The following is a 20,968-nucleotide window of genomic DNA, read 5'->3' as shown; positions in this document are numbered from 1 at the left end:
AAAAAAACTAAAGAGACACAAGAACTACTAGCTCAAAAAATAGATATAATGGAAAATTATAACAGAAGAAATAACATAAAGATAGTGGGCCTTAAGGAAGATGAAGAAGGCAAGAATATGAGGGAGTTTATAAAAGAGTGGATCCCTAAGACCCTAGGATGTCCAGAACTACAGCAAGAAATGGAAATAGAAAGGGCACATAGAGCATTGGCCTCTAAACCACAACCACAACAAAAACCAAGATCTATTGTAGTAAAATTCCTAAGATATACTACAAGAGAAAAGGTACTGGAGAAGACAATGGAAAAAGTAAGAGAGGGCAACAAACCACTGGAGTATAAAGGGCAAAAAATCTTCATTTATCCAGATATAAGTTTTGAACTCCTAAAGAAAAGAAAAGAGTTCAATACAGCAAAGGCGATTTTATGGAAGAAAGGGTATAAATTTATACTGAAGCATCCTGCGGTATTGAAAATATTTATTCCAGGACAACAAAACAGACTGTTCTTGGATCCAGAAGAAGCACGAAAATTTGCAGAACAATTACAAAAATAGACTGAGGGATGAAGACGGGTAATGAGAGTAAAAATGATCACGATTGATATCTATGTGGGCAAAGACAAAAATAGACTGAGGGATGAAGACGGGTAATGAGGGTAAAAATGACCATGATTGATCTGTATGTGGGTAAAGAGGTATAAGAGTGAATAGAGACAATGTGCATACGTGAAAGTATCTGTAATTAGAGGAAAATATAGATAGTATAGACAAGAATTAATAAGGGAAGGTAATGGAATAGAGAGAATAAGGAGGGAATTAAAAGAATGACCTTTGTGACATATGAAAAGTGAAATCTTTTCTGGGGGGGGCTGGGTGGGGGAAAAGAGCGGTCACTGCAAAATCAGTTGACGCTTGCGAGTGGATTCGCAAATCCAAATGGAGAGGGGAGATGTGGTTGTCCGACAAGGGATAAAGGACAACTCAGGAGGGGAAGGGGAGATTGGGGATAAAGAAGATAGAAATAGGAGAATAAGGAAAATGTTGGATGTTGTAGGAATGTTGTCTTGTAAAGAGTTGAAAATAAGAAAACAGAAATGGAAAAGGAGGAAAGGTAATGATGGAAAAACGGAAAGAGAAGATAAACAAAATATAAAATGGCTACGCTGAACTATATGACTTTAAATATTAATGGAATACATAACCAAATTAAAAGGAAGAAACTATTAAATTTACTGAAAAAGGAAAAAATAGACATAGCATTTGTCCAAGAAACACACTTAACTGAATTGGAGCACAAGAAATTAAAGAGAGATTGGGTAGGACATGTAACAGCAGCATCGTATAATTCAAAAGCAAGAGGAGTGGCTATATTAATTAGCAAAAATGTGCCATTTAAAATAGAAGAGGAAATAATAGATCCAGCAGGGAGATATGTCATGATAAAATGTCAGATATATTCGGAGCTTTGGAATCTACTTAATATATATTCACCTAATGAAGAAGATCAAAAGTTTATGCAAGATATCTTTTTGAAGGTAGCTAATACGCAAGGGAACATACTAATAGGAGGGGATTTCAATCTGAATTTGGATCCAAATATGGATAAAACGAGGAAAAAATTAACAGGAAGAACAAAGTAACCAAATTTATAATTAAATCAATGCAAGAAATGAAACTTGTAGACATATGGAGGAAACAAAACCCAAAAGAAAAGGAATACTCATACTACTCGACTAGACATAAAACATACTCAAGAATAGACCTATTTTTGTTATCAGCTAGTATGCAGGATAGAGTAAGAAAAACAGAATATAAAGCGAGAATGCTATCGGACCATTCACCCTTAATACTGACAGTAAAGCTAGAGGACATCCCTCCAAGAATGTATAGATGGAGATTAAACCCCATGCTACTTAAAAGACAGGATTTTAGAGAATTTATTGAAAAACAATTAAAAATGTATTTTGAAGTAAATACGGAATCAGTGGAAGATAAGTTTATACTATGGGACGCAATGAAAGCATTCATTAGAGGGCAAATAATAAGTTATGTAACCAAGATGAAGAAGGACTATAATCAGGAAACAGAGCAGTTGGAAAGGGAAATAGTAAACATAGAAAAAAAATTAGCAATAAAGGAAGATACAACCAAAAGAAGAGAATTGGCGGATAAAAAAATAAAATATGAAACATTACAAACATATAAGGTGGAGAAGAATATAATGAAGACAAAACAGAAATATTATGAACTAGGTGAAAAAACACACAAAATCTTAGCATGGCAGCTTAAGACAGAGCAAACTAAGAAAATGGTATTGGCAACAAGGAAAAAAGACAAACAAATTACATATAATCCAAAAGAAATTAAGGAAAACTTCAGAGAATTCTATGAACAATTATACCGAACTGAAAACGAAGGGAAAGAAGGGAAAATAGATGAATTTTTGACTAAAATTGAACTACCAAAACTAAAAATAGAGGAACAAAATAAATTTGGAACAGTAGAAATACAAGAGATAATAAAAAAATTACCAAATAATAAGACACCAGGAGAGGATGGACTCCCAATAGAATTCTACAAAACATTTAAAGACCTATTAATACCGCCCCTCCTGGATGTAATCAACCAGATTGATGAGACACAAAACTTACCAGATTCATGTAAAACAGCAATAATTACAGTGATACTAAAACAAGGGAAAGATCCACTCTCACCAGCGTCATATAGGCCAATATCTTTGCTAAACACAGATTATAAGATAATAGCTAAACTATTAGCAAACAGATTAGCAGGACAGGTACTGAAAATGGTAAATTTAGACCAAACTGGATTTATCAAAAAAAGACGCACAACAGACAATATTTGTAAATTTATTAACTTAATTCATGCAGTAGAAGGAAATAAAGCACCTGCAGTAGCAGTTGCTTTAGACGCAGAGAAGGCCTTCGACAGAGTAGAATGGAATTATTTGTTCAAAGTATTGCAAAAATTCAGTTTACCGGAGAAGTATATTAATTGGATTAAAGCATTATATAAGGGACCGTTAGCGAAAGTGACAATAAATGGACATGTATCAAAGCAATTTAACTTAAGCAGGTCAACGCGGCAGGGATGCCCACTATCACCATTATTGTTTGCGTTAGCTATAGAACCACTAGCAGAAGCGATAAGAATAGATAATAATATAAAAGGAATAAAAATAAAAGACAGGGAATATAAAATCAGTCTATTTGTGGATGATGTGATAGTGTACTTAACAGAACCAGAACTATCAATAAAAGAACTATAGAAGAAATTGAAGGAATATGGAGAAGGGTCGGGATACAAGATAAACGTAAATAAAAGTGAAGCAATGCCTATGAATAACGCGGATTTCTCAAAATTTAAGAAGGAATCCCCATTCAGATGGCAAATGCAGGCAATAAGATACCTAGGTGTACAAATAAACAAAAATCTAGGCCAATTATATAAACTCAATTACAATCCACTAATGAAAAAATTACAGGACAATTTAGAGCATTGGAAAGAGCTACCACTAACACTGATAGGAAGGATAAACTGTATTAAAATGAACATTCTTCCAAGGATACTATACTTATTTCAGGCATTGCCAATACAACTGACAGAAAAATTCTTCAAAGAGTTAAAGAAAATAATAAGGAAATTTTTATGGAGAGGGGGGAAGCCGAGGATAGCACTAGATAAATTAACAGAATGGTATAAACAAGGAGGCTTACAATTGCCAAACTTCAAAAATTATTATAGAGCCGCACAATTAAGGTACCTATCAGATTTTTATCAAACAAGGGAAAAACCAGACTGGACGAGATTAGAATTAGATAAAATAGGGGAAAAGATACCTGAACACATATTATATAAATGGGACGAAAAATTGGTACAACATAGAACTTCTCCAGTATTACACCATCTCCTCAATATATGGAAGATTCATGTAGAAAGAAATAAAACAAATTATCAATTACCAAAACTAATATTGACGCAAAATAAGCTACTCCCTTTTACAATAGACAACCTTTCCTTTAGAAAATGGGGAAAAAAGGGATTAAAAGAATAGAAAATTGTTTTTCAGGAAGTAGATTCTTATCCTTTGAACAAATGAGAGATAAGTACAATATAACTAGAGATACAGCGCTGGCATATTACCAACTGAGATCCTACTTGAAAGATAAATTAGGAAGCAATTTGAGTTTACCAGAGGGAAGTAACTTTGAATACGTGATTACAGATACAATGTTAATCAAAAGATTTATAACAAATATGTATATTAAACTGCAAGAAAAGGAGAATGAGGAAACAAATGGTAAAACTAAACAAAAATGGGAACAAGATTTAAATATAAAGATAAAAAAGGAAACATGGGAGAAATTATGTTCTGGAACGATGAGAAATACAATAAATACGAGGCTGCGTATGATACAATATAATTGGTTACACAGACTATACATTACACCGCAAAAGTTAAATAAATGGGACCCAACAGTATCTGATAGATGTTTTCGATGTAAAAAAGAAAGGGGAACAACAATTCATGCAATCTGGACATGTGAGAGAGTAGAAAAATTTTGGGATGATCTCAATCAGATATTAAATAAAATAACAGAAAACAATATACCAAAGAATCCAAAGATCTTTCTCCTAAGTAACATAAAAAATAAAGAATTTGGAATTGACTTGGAAGATGCACAAAAAAGATTTGTTAAGATAGCCCTAGCCGTAGCAAAAAAATGTATTATGTCAACCTGGAAATTGGAAGATAATTTGAAAATACAACAATGGTATATAGAAATGAATAAATGTATTCCATTAGAAAAAATAACATATAGTTTAAGAAATAATATTGAAATATTCGAACAAGTATGGGAGCCTTACATTAAATACAATAGCGAAAACCTACCGGGAACAAACATTACCTAAGTTGATGGAAGGAGAAGAAAAGAAAAGAATGGACTCAGTAGAATTTCTGGTGTATTTTTGTTGAATGACAACATTGTCTGACTGGGTTAATGCAACCTAGATTGTATACCTAAAATGGATGAGAGGGGGGGGTGGGGGGGTGGCTTGGGAGGAGGGAGGGGGGGAGGGGAGAAAAAGTCACTGTATATGTGTGAAAAAGAAAAAGTGTATATCATAGCTAACGTGATTTATGGTGTGAAAAATAAAAAATAAAAAAATAAAAAAAATAAAAAAACTTGGTCAAAGATGCACTTTGATCTGCCCAAAACCTGTTGGTCTTTCAGCACACAGGAGATGGCGGTGAGGGAATGCTGCCAACTGGCACATTCCAGGCTGCAGGAGTATATGCTAAGGGACAGAGACTTGGTGCAGCTAACACCATGGCTCTGTAGGGAAGGACCACAGTCCAGACTCAGCATTTGGGGGGCTGAGACCCAGGGGAAGTCACTCAAACAGAGGGGGAAAATGGCAATGTGCCACAGTGTGGTAATGGGTATTTACAGAACAAATGTAACAATGTATATTGATGGGAATGTATAGACATAGTTAATACTATTGACGTGAAAAGACTTTTCTTTTCCAAATAGACTTTATTCATAATTATTTTTTGGGGAAAAATGGATTTAAACTCATTGCTATTTGTAGCCACCAAAAAAGGTAGATTGACAACCATGTTCCATCAGATTAGGAAATAATTCACAATTTTGAACGTTTATTTGACTGAACACCTCCAACTCTGCTACTTTTGACCATTGGTAACAGCTACTTGGATTAATACAGTTTCAGAGGTCAGTCTTACCCTTCATTTTTCAATTCCTGCTTATTGTCAACATAACTAAAATTTATGCAAATAAACTAAAATTCCATAGAACACAAATATCTGACCAAAATTAACTTTATCTCCAATGGAATAAAATTGCACACTTCTTTTGGATTCCATCCTCCTCCCAACCTCAAGGAGGAACTCAAAAATACAGACTATTGACCTTCACTCCTATGCCAGAAAATAGCAGGTGAAGACTTAAAAAGAGAAAAAATCCACACAAGTACTTTGTTATAAGAGGAGATTAAGTACAAGTTTGGAGTGTTTAAATTCTTTAGATTTAAGTAGTATACAACTAACAGTGAGGTAATGTGAAGAAAAAAATCAAATACTACAACTTTGCAATAACAACCCACCTGAATTCACTGATACATTTTCCCTAGCAAAATTTTATTGCTTCAAGATATTGATAGACAGTTTACTCAGTTTGTCACTCCATTTATTATAATTAACATTACACTCCCATTCATTACAAAATGGGTGCATTGATTAACAAAATACAAGAAAATCAGTTCAAAGAAGTTTTGTACAGATTATGGCTATCAATTCCTAAGAAAAATCAGTCGAAAAATGATTTTGTTTGAAGAATCTGTCCTTGTGACTCTAGACCAACACATTAACTTCATTCTCTGAGACTTATCATATTTTAGACTTGCAGATAAATGCCAATTTTAGTCATTGAAGTTGGTATGGTAATAAATCAACACTTAGCTACACTTGGGAGAAGGAACCCCAAAAAACAAAAAAATAAATAAATACAGAAATCTAGGGACAATTATTTACGAGTTAAACAAAATTTATTAAATGACAAATGCAACTGATTCTGTCCTAAGAAAATATCTGGGATCTCGCACCTGCACCATATTTTTAAAAAATAGGATGAAGATATTATCAGGGTTCTATGCATGTCATAATATTTGGACTTTACTCACTTTATAATTGAGAAAGGCAGGAAGAACATTCAAAATCTAAATTTAGCAAAAATGGCAGGACATTTATGTTACTTAACTGGAAACGGGCATCGAGAAACAAATTCAAATTCCACCATGGATTCAGGAAGAATTAAATTCAATAAACTAAACATTCTGGCATACAAAAACAACTATTAACAGCAATGGTAACCAAGCACCTACCAGATTACTGCACAAATCCATCTGGTTCAATGATATCCAATTTTATTTTACAGTTTCTTAGTGGCAAAACAAACTTATTTCCTTTTTAAAATAAGTAACAAAGGCCCCACAACACAGACAGACCAGATTTTACTACCTTACTACTAAGGATTCTATTTTCATGCAACCCGATTGAAAATAATTAGCAAATACTAAACTTTAACAAAAATACACATTCATTATCTGCTCTGCATCCCTACAGAGGCCAAACATTCTCTTCAAATTTCAGCCCTTTACTTTTTTAAAAATATACAGCTAGAACAGTTAAAAAACTTTGCATAATATTAGTGCCTATTGACAATACATTAACCTTTATTAGTTATTATCAAAATGGGTGTGCCTTACCAACATTGAATTTTTATTGCATTTCAAATCTGAATTGCTCTTCCTATTTTTTGTATTTTAGCTGGTTACATTAATAGATGATCCAAGAAACAATGACATTAATGTACAAATGTAGGCTTTCTACATGTCCAGCCTTAAAGGAAACAAACACTTAAATTTGATTAAAATGCATAGCATTTGTACAACAGGCATTGTTCAAGGTAAATACTGCAAAAAACTTAACCCAAAAGAGTGATTAGACAAAGAAAAGGAATCCACAAAATCTGCATTTCAATTTTTTTTGTTCATTTTAATATATATACTTTAAACATCTTAGAAGACTTCATAAAAATATGAGCATATCGTGATGACACTACATTGCAAAAAAACAGGTTTGCATTCTTACAGAGTGCAGTAATAAAAGCATAAGTCAGCCAACTTTTCATTGTTTCATGCATTCATCTTTTAATATTACAATGATCTGCATCCATCTAATAAATAGATACAATTTGGATTTTTGACAAAATTTTACTCTAATCTACCAGTACGCAAGTCAGAAGTCTGCACACATTTAAAATTAAAATAGTTAAACCAAATTAATCTTTTTTGCTATGACCCAAAGCACTGTGATTTTAAGCAACTTCAAAATAAATCACAAATCAGACAAATATTAATAAACAATCGTTTATTGTGCAATTTTCATCTGATCCATCATAACCTATAGCTCTGGTTCAAGATTTGTTACTCTACACAAAGACAGGTCTGTCTGGTTGTAGAACATGCTTTTATTAAAACAGTACATATATTTACAAAATTTGTAATCCCAATTTTACTTTATTTCACACAAGCTAAGTGTCCTTCCCTTTTCGACAGATTAAAAATCTTATTCCAAAAAGTGGGAGGAAAATCATGAATTACAAGTTTCTGACTATATCACCACTAAACTTGACATCACTACATAAATATGGCAGTATCACTGGATATACTATCTGCAAATACATCAGAACAAATGGATTTTTATCCCCACTTGAACAATGGCAATTTCATACTACAGTATACAGGCAATGATAAACAGGTATTCATGCAATGACTGCTTTTCTCCTTTGAACACTATTACACCATTGGCTCAGGTTTGGGGAAACTGAGTTACAATATTTCAAGTTGAAGTAGAAAAGTAATCAAAATAAGGCACAATGAATTTTACCTACATTTCAATAAATGGAGGGGAAACCAGACTTCAGTGTTACATCTTTGCAGAGAAACTATTGTCACACATTAATTGGGGGATGGTGAAGTGGGGGGGGTGGGGGGGGGGGGGGGAAGAGGAAATGTAGCATTTTGACACTGAGCCAGCACAGTTACCAGTATCCCCTCTTTCTTTTGATTACTGTATACTGATTAAGTGCATTTTTATGGAAAATGTTTTTAAAACTTGTGCAGAGTATTCAAAAAAAATAATTTCTAAACTCCAGCTTTCATTAGTGTCCACTACTTTACTGTTTTTGTAAAAGCAAGATCACTAGCAATTGCTTGCAATGGTGTACATTTAAAAAATGCTCAAATCAAAGGCCTTGTCTTGTAACATCCATCTTAAATAATCTTGAAACATTAGTAATGTCAGATGGCTTCAGCACATTGATCTCCTAATCCCCTCACCCACTGACAAACAAAAAATCCAAGGTAAATTGATACCTCAGCAGTTTTCTCTGCCAATGTGGACGTAACCTTACCTGATCTGTTACAACAACCAGAAAACAATTTTGGCAGCATTTACTGGATATTTTAATTTAGGTCTCCACGCAAGAGTATTTACTTTGAATACAAAATATATTTTGCATTCTATGTAGATCATGAAAACAAAAGCTCCAGAAATCTGAATAAAATGAATTGCAGCACTGAAGGCTCTTGCTTTGGTTGCTGAACAGTTTTAGTCCTGTTTTGAATGCTCTTTAACATCTTCCTCATCTGTATATTCTGATGGCTCATCCCATGGTTTCAGCAGTCTGCCTATGTAGTCATACTTTTCTGTAAGTCAAATAAGCACAGATTTTGATTCAGTAAAACTTTGTATACCATTATCTTGTTCTTACAAAACATTGTATAATTTGCCTAAAAATGTGAGTAAGTCTTTAAGTATAATAATGGAATCATTTCCAGATGATGGGAGCTGCTATTATTGATGCCTTCTTTTAAACTGCAAAGTTATGGTTTCAAAGGGCCTGCAATGGTCTTCAGAATTAGGCCAGCATTATTGCAAAATAGAATGAATGAGTTTATGGTCATATATACAAGTATAAAGTACAGATGCAATACAAGTCTTACTTGCTGCAGCTTCCCAATTACATACAACACTCTTAACAGATATTAGGTAAAATTAAGATGCCACAAATAAATAAGACAAGAATAAAAGGAAGAGAAACACACAGATGGCTTGTAGTGCAAAAAAAAAAGTAGTCTGTCAGTAGCACAATCAGTTCTTTGTTGGTATCATAGTAGTGTTAGGGTTCAGGTAATATGGGGAAGTTCACAAACCTGATAGCTACTGGAAGTTAACTGTTCTTGAACCTAGATCTGCTGGACTTTTGGCTTTTGTACCTTCTGTCTAAATACAACATCAAGAAAGGAGTCTGATCAAGGTGGTGGGATATACACTGATCTTGCAATCACTAATTTAAGCTTGCTATACCAAGATTCTCCAGAAAACTAAAAACCTAAAGCAGTACAAAAATAAATGTATGAAAATTGAAGCTGTCAGTTTTGTACATTAAGCACAACATACACAAGACACATAACAGGGCAGCTATTTCTTTCAATGTCCCAGATTCCAGCAGCAGATTCAGGAATTGAATTCCTGGAATTTGGTTGACAACTTGTTCCTTCAATGCAGATTCAACAACACATTTCCTTCCGGTAACTACCATGGCTTGTAATTGTACTATGCTCTTGATAAATCTCAAGTTCTGTGAAAGTTGATATGCAAGCAAATAACATTGTCTATTTTTCCTGGTGGTGTACATCAGAAAAATCTCTACTGAGCAAAATGTTTGGCCATCACAAGCCTCAACTTCTACCAAGATTCCTTCTCTGTGACTCGAGCTCAAATTTATTTTTTGACCATTGGGCAATGTTGCACAATAAATAAGACTGAAGAAATGTGATCTTTGACTGGAGGTGATCACTTTATTAAAATCAAGCTGTATTTACCTGATGCCTCGTTTCATTTTGAAAGATCCCAAAATAGTTCATATGTAAAAGATACAGACATTTTAAATGTAATTTGAAAATTCTCATCCATTTACCAGATTAATAACATTTCCTGTAAGCCAGCAATATTGATATTGCAATAGTGACACCCCAATTTGGCAATGCACAAAGTTTCTGGAATGGCCACTAGAAAATCTGAAATACTTAAGACCACACAGGCAAGCATGGAAACCCTAAACTTTGAGGGACCCTTGTTGCCACATATTAGCATGTGATGACACCAGGTTTCTTGGAGTCCAGTGAAGTTTCAAAAACCTCCTGCACTTTCTATGCTATTTTTGAATAAAACTGTCCACTGAACTAATCAAGTAATTTACGTGTTTTAATCACGTTAAATACGTTTAACAGACAAACATGTTCCAATTCATGAAATGCTTTAATTTTTACAATTACTTAATTTTTAATAACGAGAAAATTAAATGGTTTGATCAACTTTTAAAATGTAAAAAATCATTTTAATTGCAGCTATTCCTCTGCCACATTTGTTCCCAGGATGAGACTTTCAACTCCAGGACATTTGAAACGTGGATCTCAGTCTACAGTCATTGGTAAAACAGGTATCTCTATCTCCTCCATTACTCATTCTTCCATTCTCACCTCACCCAGGCATGAAGCGGTTAGCACAATGCTATTACACTGCCAGCGACCCGTGTTCAAATCTGGTGCTGTGCGCAAGAAGTTGGTGCGATTTCCCCATGTCCACGTGCTCCAGTTTTCTCCCACGTTCCAAAGATGTGCTGAGTTGGTATGTTGATTGGTCACATGGGTGTAATTGGGTGGTACGGGCTCATGGGCCAGAAGGGCCGGTTCCCGTGTTGTATCTCTAAATTATAAAATTATAGGCAGAATAAAGACAGAGCCCTTTTGGTCCTCACTTTCCATCCCACCAGCCTCTGCATTCGTCACATTATCCTATGACACTTCTGTCAACTTCACAACAATCACCACTAGCCACGTCTTCCCCTCCCACCCCAATCTGCTTTTCTCAGGGATCAATCTCTCAGAGATTTCCTCGTCTGCCCTTCCTTCTACACCTACCCTTCCGTCCACTTTCGGACTTCCCGAAGAAAATGCAGAGTCAAAGCTCATCTCTGCACCTTCTTCTCACTCACCTCTAACCAGAGTCACAAAATTACAGATGAGGCAAAAATTTACCTCCACATCATTCAACCCACTGCACTACATTCAGTTTACTCAGTGTGGCCTGCTTTACATTGATGATACGAGACACAAATTGGGTGACCACTTTGCCAAACACCTGCCCTTTGTCTGTGGGTCCAGGCTGAGGCTTCCTGTAGCCAATTATTTCAATTTCCTTCACCATTCCCATAATGATGTGTCTGTCCTCGGCCCCATCAAATATCAGGGCAAGACCAAATGTACACCCAAGGAACAAACACACGATATTCTTCCTGGTCAGCCTTAAACTTAATGTCATGAATATCAACTGTCCTCATTTTAGATAACCCCCACCTCCATCTGGTTTCATTGTTTCCATTTTTTCTGTACTCACTGCTATTCTTACATTTCTCTCCAATTCTAACCCCCCCCCCCCCTTGATTTCTCCTTATACCTCTCTCCATTTGTCCAATAAGCTACCATCTTTTGGCCTCTCCCCAGCATTTAAGCTTGATAAATGGCCTCAACTTAAAACTGAGCACTTCTGCCAATCATTGCTGCTGACCCACTGAATTCCTCCAGCTGCTCATTGCTTGCTCAAGATTTCAGCACCTGCTCTGTTTACTGATCAAACTACTTGCAAACAACATCCTGCACCATTCAGCCCGGGCCATCAGGACCCAGCTTCAGGGACCAAAGTGTCACTGAAAATACAAATAGAAGAATAGCTCCTGACTGACTCAGATGGGCTGGACCATGCCATGGGCATGAAATAGCAATTCACTTTTTTTGAACTGTAGCCTGACATTACTTTCAGGTTTTGAATCAAAAATCTTCTGACAGAACAATTAAGTGAGACAAAATGGGTCATAAAAGTCATGAGTAATTATCTACTAGGCATATATTGCATAATCTAATCACTAAGTCAAGCAATTAGGAAACCATCAAGATTTTGGCAAGTCTTTGATCAATCAGATGTGACGCTTGCCACAATGTACTTCACTTTCTTTCTTTTCTTGTTGCCGCAACACTTGTGATTAGGCCAGTGAAGTTTCTGGTTAGTGGTACTTTGATAGCAGAAGATTCCTAGCCAAATTTAAGGCCAACATGATTTTGAGCAAAGGAGGCCAAGGAGTGATAAAAATATTGAAGGGAATGGATAAAGTGACTGCTCAGTCTTATTCCCAGTGTAGATAATTCTAGAATTGGAGGAGACAGTTTTAAGGTGAGAGGGGAAAAACTCAGGAGGGACCGGAGAGGCAATTTTTTCCACTCAGAGTGCAGTCTATATCAGGAATGAGAAAACTGGAAACCAGGAAAATCTAGCTGAATAAAACTTTAAAAAGCCACGAGAGATTTATGGATAAGAGGGCCTTGGACGGATAAGAGCCAAGTGCAGGCAAATGAGATGAGTTAGAATTACCTTATGAACTAGCTGGACCAAAAGGCCAGTTGTTTGCTTATGACTTTGGCTCTACTGAGTAAAATAGTTTCTCGGTTTTTTTTGAAAAAAATCTCCATCACCACCAACTGAAAAACATCAGAAATTAATTTGTTCACAAAAAAACAAATTTCACTTTCCTCTCCAGTCACTGAAATTTTTAGTTTTGCATATACATTCCTATCTTTTTGTTATCTGTTTATTGTATCCCATGTTTCCGCCAATGCAACAGCATCAAACTGACAGTGCCCCAACCAAAAGTCACAAGTTATGGTCATGGTTTCCTGATCTCTACAATCTTCGATAGTCATTTTAGAAGATCTCCCACCAATACCTCTCCATTGTTCATTCAGTGGTATTACGCTTGTATGATTCCATCTAGGCAGGGCACATCCAGTGGTTTTCACACTAACCACCACTATCTCAAAATTTTCTTGCAGTGTATCTCTGGATTCTTTTCTTTCATCGTTGCACCCCAAAGACAACCTTCAAAAATAATTTCAATAGCTGCAGATGTATTTATAGATCTACATTGTTGGATTGCTTCTCTACTACTCAGGAATATTTTACAGTCATCACTTAGGATCAGAAAGACCAAAGACAAATAATTGCTCTGATTTTACCTCCAGTCCTGTTAAAACTGTTTAGGATAAAGCAGCTGTAATTTCAGCATTATATTCCCATAATGTTTTTTGTTGTTCAGATTTGAGCCCGCTTATCCAACAATCTGATGTCCATACCAAAACCTGATTCATCTGCACACATTTCCTCCTGTGCTTCCCAATTTGCAGGAAATAAAAAATTCCTAACTATTGTGTTCATATTATCCTTTCATATTCTCATTAATCTTACCTCTATCCTTCTATTGCCCTGAAATACCTTACCATGAACTCTACTTTTCTCCATATACATTCATCACAACTCATCCTTCTGCTTAGGCTCCAGTTTTGTGAAGCTGAAGTGGCTGGTGAGGCTAATATGGAGACTGGTACCTTTTCTATTGATGAGGCAGGAGGAGATTGTCAAAGCAAGTGGATGGGCAGTATGTGTGCCAATGTATTTCTTCCCCCCCCCCCCCCACCCCAATTCCCTTGTGCAGGGTTTGTGTGCTCCAATATAAAAATTCAAGACAACAAATCCTCCTTCCCCACTCTGGAGGGGTATGGACCAGACACTCAGAAATTAGTGGAGATATTGCACTTCAAAGAAGCTTTGAGCACATCCTTAAATTTTTTTCTTTGTCCGTCTAGTAATCTCCTCCCACATGAAAGCTCAGAATGCAGTGTCTGTTACAGGAACATGCAAATAATTTGGCCAGCCAGACGTAGCTGATGAATTGTAATCTGCCTTCAATGTGAATATTTACCTGTGAGAGGACATTATTGTTGGTCCACTTATTCTCTCAGTGAATTTGGAGGAATTTGCAGGGATAACATTTGTGTTATTTTTCCATTGCCTTGATAAGTCTGTTGTAGGTAGTCCACATCCCAGAAGATTATAGGGCAGGAATCACTGCATTCTGTTAGAGTTTTGTGCCCAGTCTTGCATTGTCGTTAGTGCACACATTTATAGCCACCAAGACTCCACACAAATACCCTCCCCAAATTGCATTCCTTGACCATGACTATGCCCAATAATTTATTTATCTTCCTTTGAATACCTTTTCCTGCTCTTAAGAACAAATTGATCTTTAAAATTTCAAATAAGACAGTATGAATGAACCAAGAAAAATGTTAAGTTCCAAAATTCCCCTGATGGAATGCAACAACTGAATATTCAATGTAATCGCAAAAGATAATGAATACTTGCCCATAAATTGCATCTCCCATTCTCTAACACTTTCCATCTGTACAGCACTTAAATCAGAAAGATCATCAAATTCATCCCTCAAAGCTTCTTTATCAAGACAGAAAGTAGCCAGTCCTCTTGAAGCATCTCGGCCAGCAAATATACCATATGGGCCATCTGTTGGGGGTGGGGGGAAAGAAGAGAAGAAGAATTAATGAATAGAGCATTAATTACTTGTTAAATTGGCAATTGATAAAAAATTATAGCTGCAAATAAAATCTTGAATATTTAATCCAGTGGTCAAAACACCTTGAGGTAACTTTACATCACCATCCTTCTCCTGAAAATAATTAAGAATCCAAATTAATTAGGTCGAACAGGCTTGCTAAAAAAAAACAACTTTTGCCAAATACCTTACTTCATTCATTGCAAAGAACACCATGGTAGAGTTGCTGATAATAAAGAGTTTATTGCCAAATTCTTTAAAGATATGACAGGGAGAGTTGATGGAAGGAAAACTTGATGTTGTGTATTTGGATTTCCAAGAGGCATTTGACAAGATTCCACACAAGAGGCTGGTGAATAAATTAAGAGCCCAATATTTTGGAGGAAGTGTGTTGGCATGGATTAAAAACTAGCTGTTACATCAAAAACAAGGACTCACGGAGCATAGAAACAGGTCCTTCAGCCCTCTCATCGACACCAGCCAAGTTGGAATACGTGGGTCTTTTTCTATTGGAATGCCCCAGGATAATTTCTTGGCCCTTAATTGTTTAGTATTTACATTAATAATCTAGTGGAGGGAAAGAAACAGAATGGTTTCCAAGTTTGCCAATGACACGAAAATAAGAGGAAGGGCATGTTGCGATAAGAATATTGACAATCTACAATGGCATTATGGATAAACTTGAGTGGTTGGGTGAACTCTGGCTAATGGAATTTAGTTTGGGATAGTACATTAGTAAATTTCAGCAAGAGGAATCAAAAAGTGGATTCTTATTTAAATGGAGAGAGACTGTAAAATGAAAGTGAGCATACAAGAGAAGTGAGACCATGATCATATTGATTAACAGAGCAGGTTTGAAGGATTGAATTCTACCTTCATTTTGTCTGTCAATGCCTCAAAAAACTCAGTTAAGTTTGTGAGATATGATCTGTTCCCAGGGGTACTAAATTTTTTTAGGTGCCTGAGCTCACCAAAAATGGAAACAAGGAGGTTTCACGAGACCTGGTCTTGATGGCACCATGTTGTATTTGGCGTTGTATAATTGAGAGTGAACAGTAGGACGAGGACAACCGGTTGAAGAAGAAACAGGTAGGTTCCTGCAACCCTGCCTGTTCCCCACAAAGCCATGTTGACTATCTCTGATAAGACTTTGCTTCTCCAAATGCTTGCAAGTCCTGTCCCCAGAATCCTCTCCAATAATTTACCCACCTCTGATGTTAGACTTTTTCTTGAACAATGGAACAACATTTGCCATCCTCCAGTCTCTGGTACTACTCCTGCAGCCAGGGCCAACACAAAGATCATCATCAATGCCCCACCAATCTCTTTCCTCGCTTCCTGTAATAACGTGGGGCATATTCCGGCCCCATTGTTTTTCAGAATCTCCAATACCAGCTCTTTCTTAACCTCCCCATGCTCCAGCACATTTGCTTGTTCTATGCTGACCTCAAGGTCCCTCTCCTTGATGAACAATGAAACAAAGTATTCACTAAAGGGCTCCCGACCACCTCCAAGCAACCCCCTCATGTTAACTGCTCTCCCTTCTACCATCTGGTAGGAGGTACCAGATCAGGCAACAGTTTTTTCCCCCCACAAGCCATCAGGCTTCTGAATTCCCAAAACATAGGTGGATGTGGACTTTTACTGTATATGTCTTAATATTTTAATATTTCAATGTGCTTAACTCCAATTCTAACATATTTATGCAAATATGCTCCATGGTCCTGGAGAAATGCTATCTCGCCTTTAGCGTGCGAGCATGGTATGAATGACAAATAAAGGTGACTTGACTATGGTAAACAGCTTCACATGGTCTACAAGGGGAAAAAAAATGTATTGCTTATAATTGTAGTTCCTTGGCTGCATATTTCAACTAGATTTATGGGCAATTTAGCCACCTGTTAAGGTGAAACAAGATCGTTTATTTTTTTCTCATCCTATTAATGTACAAATTACATCCAAAGCAATTAGCATCAAAGCCGGTTTATTGACAATCATCTCCTATCCAACCAAGGTCTCCTGCCCAAAGATATCCAGCATTTCAGAAGCCAGTCTTTAACCAATTTACTTTTCTCCACTGAATATACTCTTTCAAGCAAAAGCTCTCATAACAAATCTGGTGCAAATCTGAAAACTTGAAATTGCACACTCATCCTGTCCAATTTTGTGGAGTACCTTTGCCACAAGGATGTCAGTTATTCAAGAAATAAAAAGTTCAGTATCACCTTCTCAAGGGCAACAGGTGAACTATAAATCCAGGTATGTCATCAGTGATGCCAACATCCCAAAATAAAATTTTTTTGTTTGTTCATTAAAACACTTGGAGAGCCCTTGCAACTAACTTGTTCACTCATCCCTCCTCATCAACCTCCACCCCCCTCCCCCCCCACCACACCCCCAACCCCAGCACGAAGTGCAACACCTCCACCCACACCTCCCCCCTTGCTGTGGTCTGGGGCCCCAAACAGGCTTTTCAAGTAACACTTCACTTGTGTATCTGCAGGACTGATCTACTGCATCTGATGATCCCTTTGTGGCCTTCTCTACATCAGAGACTGGTCGTAGATTGGGAGATCGCTTCGCTGAGTACCTTCGCTCCATCCACTACAGTGACAGAAACCTCCCAGTAGCCAACCATTTCAGTTCTGTGTCATACTGCCATACTCACATGTCTGCCCAAGGCCTTTTCTACTATCCTTCTAAGACCACCCACAAATTGGAGGAACATCACCTGATTTTCTGTCTGGGTACTCTCCAACCAGATGGTATTAACATCAACTTTACCAACTTCTGCTAACCTGCTCTGCTCTCTTCCTCCCCTCCCCCCCCTTTCTCTTTCCAATTCTCCTCCCTCTCTTCCCCTGATCACTGCTATTCCCTCCCTCACTTCTCCACCTCCTGCCTTTGCAACCCCTCCCCCCCACTTTGCTCAAATGTTTGCCAACATTTTTCCATACTTTGATGAAGGGCTCCAGCCTGAAACTTCAGTTATGTATTTTTACCTTTACTATATAAAGGATATTGTTGGACCTGCTGAGTTTCTCCAGCATTATGTTTTTACTTCAACCATGGTGCAACAGATTTTTGTTTTAATTCATTTCAAGAATTAATTGCCAATTTCCAACATGCTATAATGCATCTTCTGATCAACAACAGAGATAAGAATTTCTTTCATGTATTAGACAGGATTTCTCCCCAAATTTCTAAATCAGGCAAATGGTTTTTATCATCTTGCTAATTAGGAGTTCTTTCTGTATTCAAATTAGTTTCTGCTTTTCTAAATTAAAACTGTATTTCATAAATATGCACAAGTACTTTGGAATACACTGTGGTATTGAAAAACACGGCTTTATTTTCTACAAAGATTTACAATTTTCCAAAAACACATCCAATATTGGTCCCAGAATTCTATCTTTAAAAAATGCTAACTTCAATGGGCGCCCAGTGATGTCTTGTTTAAGAAGTGTTGCTCCATGGCAATAGAATTTACCCAAAGTCAGAATTTCAAATTTGTGAAAAAGCACAACCTGAACCAAAAGTCAGAATTTTTAAAATCTGTATGACCAACACTGTGCCAAACAAAATGAAAATGAAATGCTACCATTCTTAAATTTGTCACACCGAAACAAAGCAGAACTGTTTAATCAGACTTGAAAATTCTTTAAGTGATGAAAATCTTTCACAAGCAATTATATCTCGTCTACGATTCTGTTTCCAAGAACCCTTGTGGAATGAGAAGTCATTTATCTTTTAGAGCAATGGTATAACAAATAATCATGTGACAATCAATCACCCATCAACACAAGGAAAGCACAGTTCTTCCACAAGTTCAGTCTTTTTCCTATATATGCCATGTACCATGAGCTCCCAACAACTTCCAGTAGTTATGAAAAATATTAAAACAGCAGCCATTCAGTCCATCAAGTTTTTGCTGATTCAGAAAGTATTCCCATGTTCCATTCTCCTACTTGTATCCTGATAACATTCTCTTTCGCATAACCACCAACTTCCTCAATTACATTTTTCCATTATCTAACAATTTTACTTCAAATGTTACCAATTCTCAGAAAAAAAAATCTGCCAAAAATAACTAATTTTTGCAACCTCTCATTTACCTATCTATTAAGTTTCTTGTGCAAAGGTCAAACTTACTTTGCTGATTGCAACACTACACAAAAACGTACTCAACATTAGACAAAAAACAATATTGGAAATTGGAAGTATAACACTGGATTGTAATTTTAAATGTAATAGACTTTGAAAGTCTATTAAATTCACTATGTAACTTGTGCCTTGAATCCCACCAAATCAAAGCTACTTGGCTCTGTATTCCTGGATTAGAAGGCTGAGAGATGACCTTATTCAAACACAAGATCCTAAAGGGACATGACAGTGTAGATGTTGAATTGTGCCACTAATGAGACATTCACAAAGGAATAGATCTACAAAACCAAGTCCAAAACTGAGAGGTGTGCAAAAATGAGTTTGAATCTCTGCCCAACCCCATTGCTTAGCCCAGATCGTGAGATATATTGTTGGAAATAAATCATTGAAAGATCAAAAATTGAGCGTTTTGGGAGACCAGCACAGCATCGATTGGTCATGGTGATCATATTAAATGGCGGGGCAGACTGGACTGATCGAGTGGCCTACTTCTGTTCCTATTTTCTCGTGGGACAGCATTTCAGGTCCATACATTGAAACGCTTAGGGAAGAAATTGGTGTTCCTTTCTCTCCTCTGAAACATGTCAAGAAGCCAATCCTTAAATTCCTAATTCTCTTGGCACCAAGTGGTGAAATTGTGCCACAGAATAAAGAGCAATAATGTGTCTCTTACTCCAAGGTGGGCAGTATACACTTTGCATACAAAGAATAAACGAGGGGGAAATTCGCAGACACACGCATCAGCAAAGTGTGAGGAGTCCGATATCCATCTACATTCCATGACAGTGAAATAAACATTGCGTGTTGGGGGTATTAGATGTGCAATTTGTGGCTGTACTGACCGGGTCCATAGAATTTCTTCCCTTTGCTCACGTCGAAAACTTTACCGTTGACGGCGAGCAGGAGCCGCGGGTTCTGAAGCCCATCGTATTCGCGCAGCTGTTCCAGACTGAAATCGCGTTTCTTCATCTTGGGCAGCGCGGGGTCTTTACACTCCGTCTCCGCGCCGCCCCTCCTTCTCCAGTACAGTCTGTAGACCCCCAGCAAAGCCAGCAGCAACAGACACACATTGAACGCTAAGCCGCCGACACCAAGACCGGCCACGCCGGCCGCCTCCTCCTCATCCAACGACGGACCACCCCCTTCACCACCAGTGTTGCCTTCCACATCATCCGCCATGCTGCACGTTAACAACCCCTCCAGCAGCGCATAAACACTTCAGTATAGTCACTGCCCATTGGGTAACGTTCAGCACCACGCTTTCCAATCAAGCTCCGCCGAACGCCCGGCGGGAAATGGAGTTGGAACGATATTATTGCAGCTCGCAACCGGACATGCGCACTTGTACGACAGGCATTGGGGCAGAGGTCATGCGTAATTCCCAGAACGCATCGCGACAATTCTCTGGCAATGGACTCTGCAACGTGGCATGTGGTCAGCGGACAAGTTGAGGAAAGTTTGCCGAATCAATGTGTGACCTCAGAGTACTGAGATGGTAACTTGAAAATAAGCAAAATGTTACTCACATTTGGATCCTATACATTCGTAAAACATTGAAACTAAAGTGTTAACGTGTTAAATTAGTGACAGAAGCTTCAGGTTAATTGTCAGAGTACAGACATGACATCAAATACAATCCTGTTGATAACTGTGAACTGTTTTCAAGAAGGGAC

At 37.1% G+C, this 20,968-nt stretch overlaps 1 protein-coding gene and 1 long non-coding RNA gene across 5 annotated transcripts in view; one reads left to right on the top strand and one right to left on the bottom strand.

Annotated features, from left to right (window-relative positions):
- LOC138757630 (uncharacterized) overlaps window positions 1-14,245 on the top strand; it is a 72,001-nt gene extending 57,756 nt beyond the window's left edge. The window contains exons 4-5 of the long non-coding RNA XR_011353767.1: window positions 11,023-11,114; window positions 13,558-14,245. This is a non-coding gene — a long non-coding RNA (uncharacterized lncRNA). The remainder of the gene's footprint in view (window positions 1-11,022; window positions 11,115-13,557) is intronic.
- Window positions 7,964-20,612, bottom strand: pgrmc2 (progesterone receptor membrane component 2). 4 transcript variants are annotated; one of them, XR_011353765.1, is made up of 5 exons: window positions 20,138-20,612; window positions 14,927-15,082; window positions 13,100-13,206; window positions 11,155-11,380; window positions 9,238-9,318 (listed from the first exon to the last, which is right to left on the bottom strand). XR_011353765.1 is itself a non-coding variant. In XM_069925284.1 (3 exons), exons 1-3 carry the CDS (start codon window positions 20,472-20,474, stop codon window positions 9,221-9,223), a joined length of 546 nt encoding a protein of 181 aa, XP_069781385.1. In that variant the 5' UTR covers window positions 20,475-20,610; the 3' UTR covers window positions 7,964-9,220. The 4 variants fall into 4 exon arrangements, 2 of the variants coding, with proteins under 2 accessions (XP_069781385.1, XP_069781384.1); XR_011353764.1 differs by lacking the exon at window positions 13,100-13,206; XM_069925284.1 differs by lacking the exons at window positions 11,155-11,380; window positions 13,100-13,206 and having other exon boundaries at window positions 7,964-9,318; window positions 20,183-20,610.
- Window positions 20,613-20,968: the final 356 nt, after the last annotated feature.

This window comes from Narcine bancroftii, chromosome 3 (assembly GCF_036971445.1).
Source record: "Narcine bancroftii isolate sNarBan1 chromosome 3, sNarBan1.hap1, whole genome shotgun sequence".
Classification (NCBI taxonomy): Eukaryota; Metazoa; Chordata; class Chondrichthyes; order Torpediniformes; family Narcinidae; genus Narcine; species Narcine bancroftii.
This window is presented reverse-complemented; position numbering and strand designations above follow the sequence as displayed.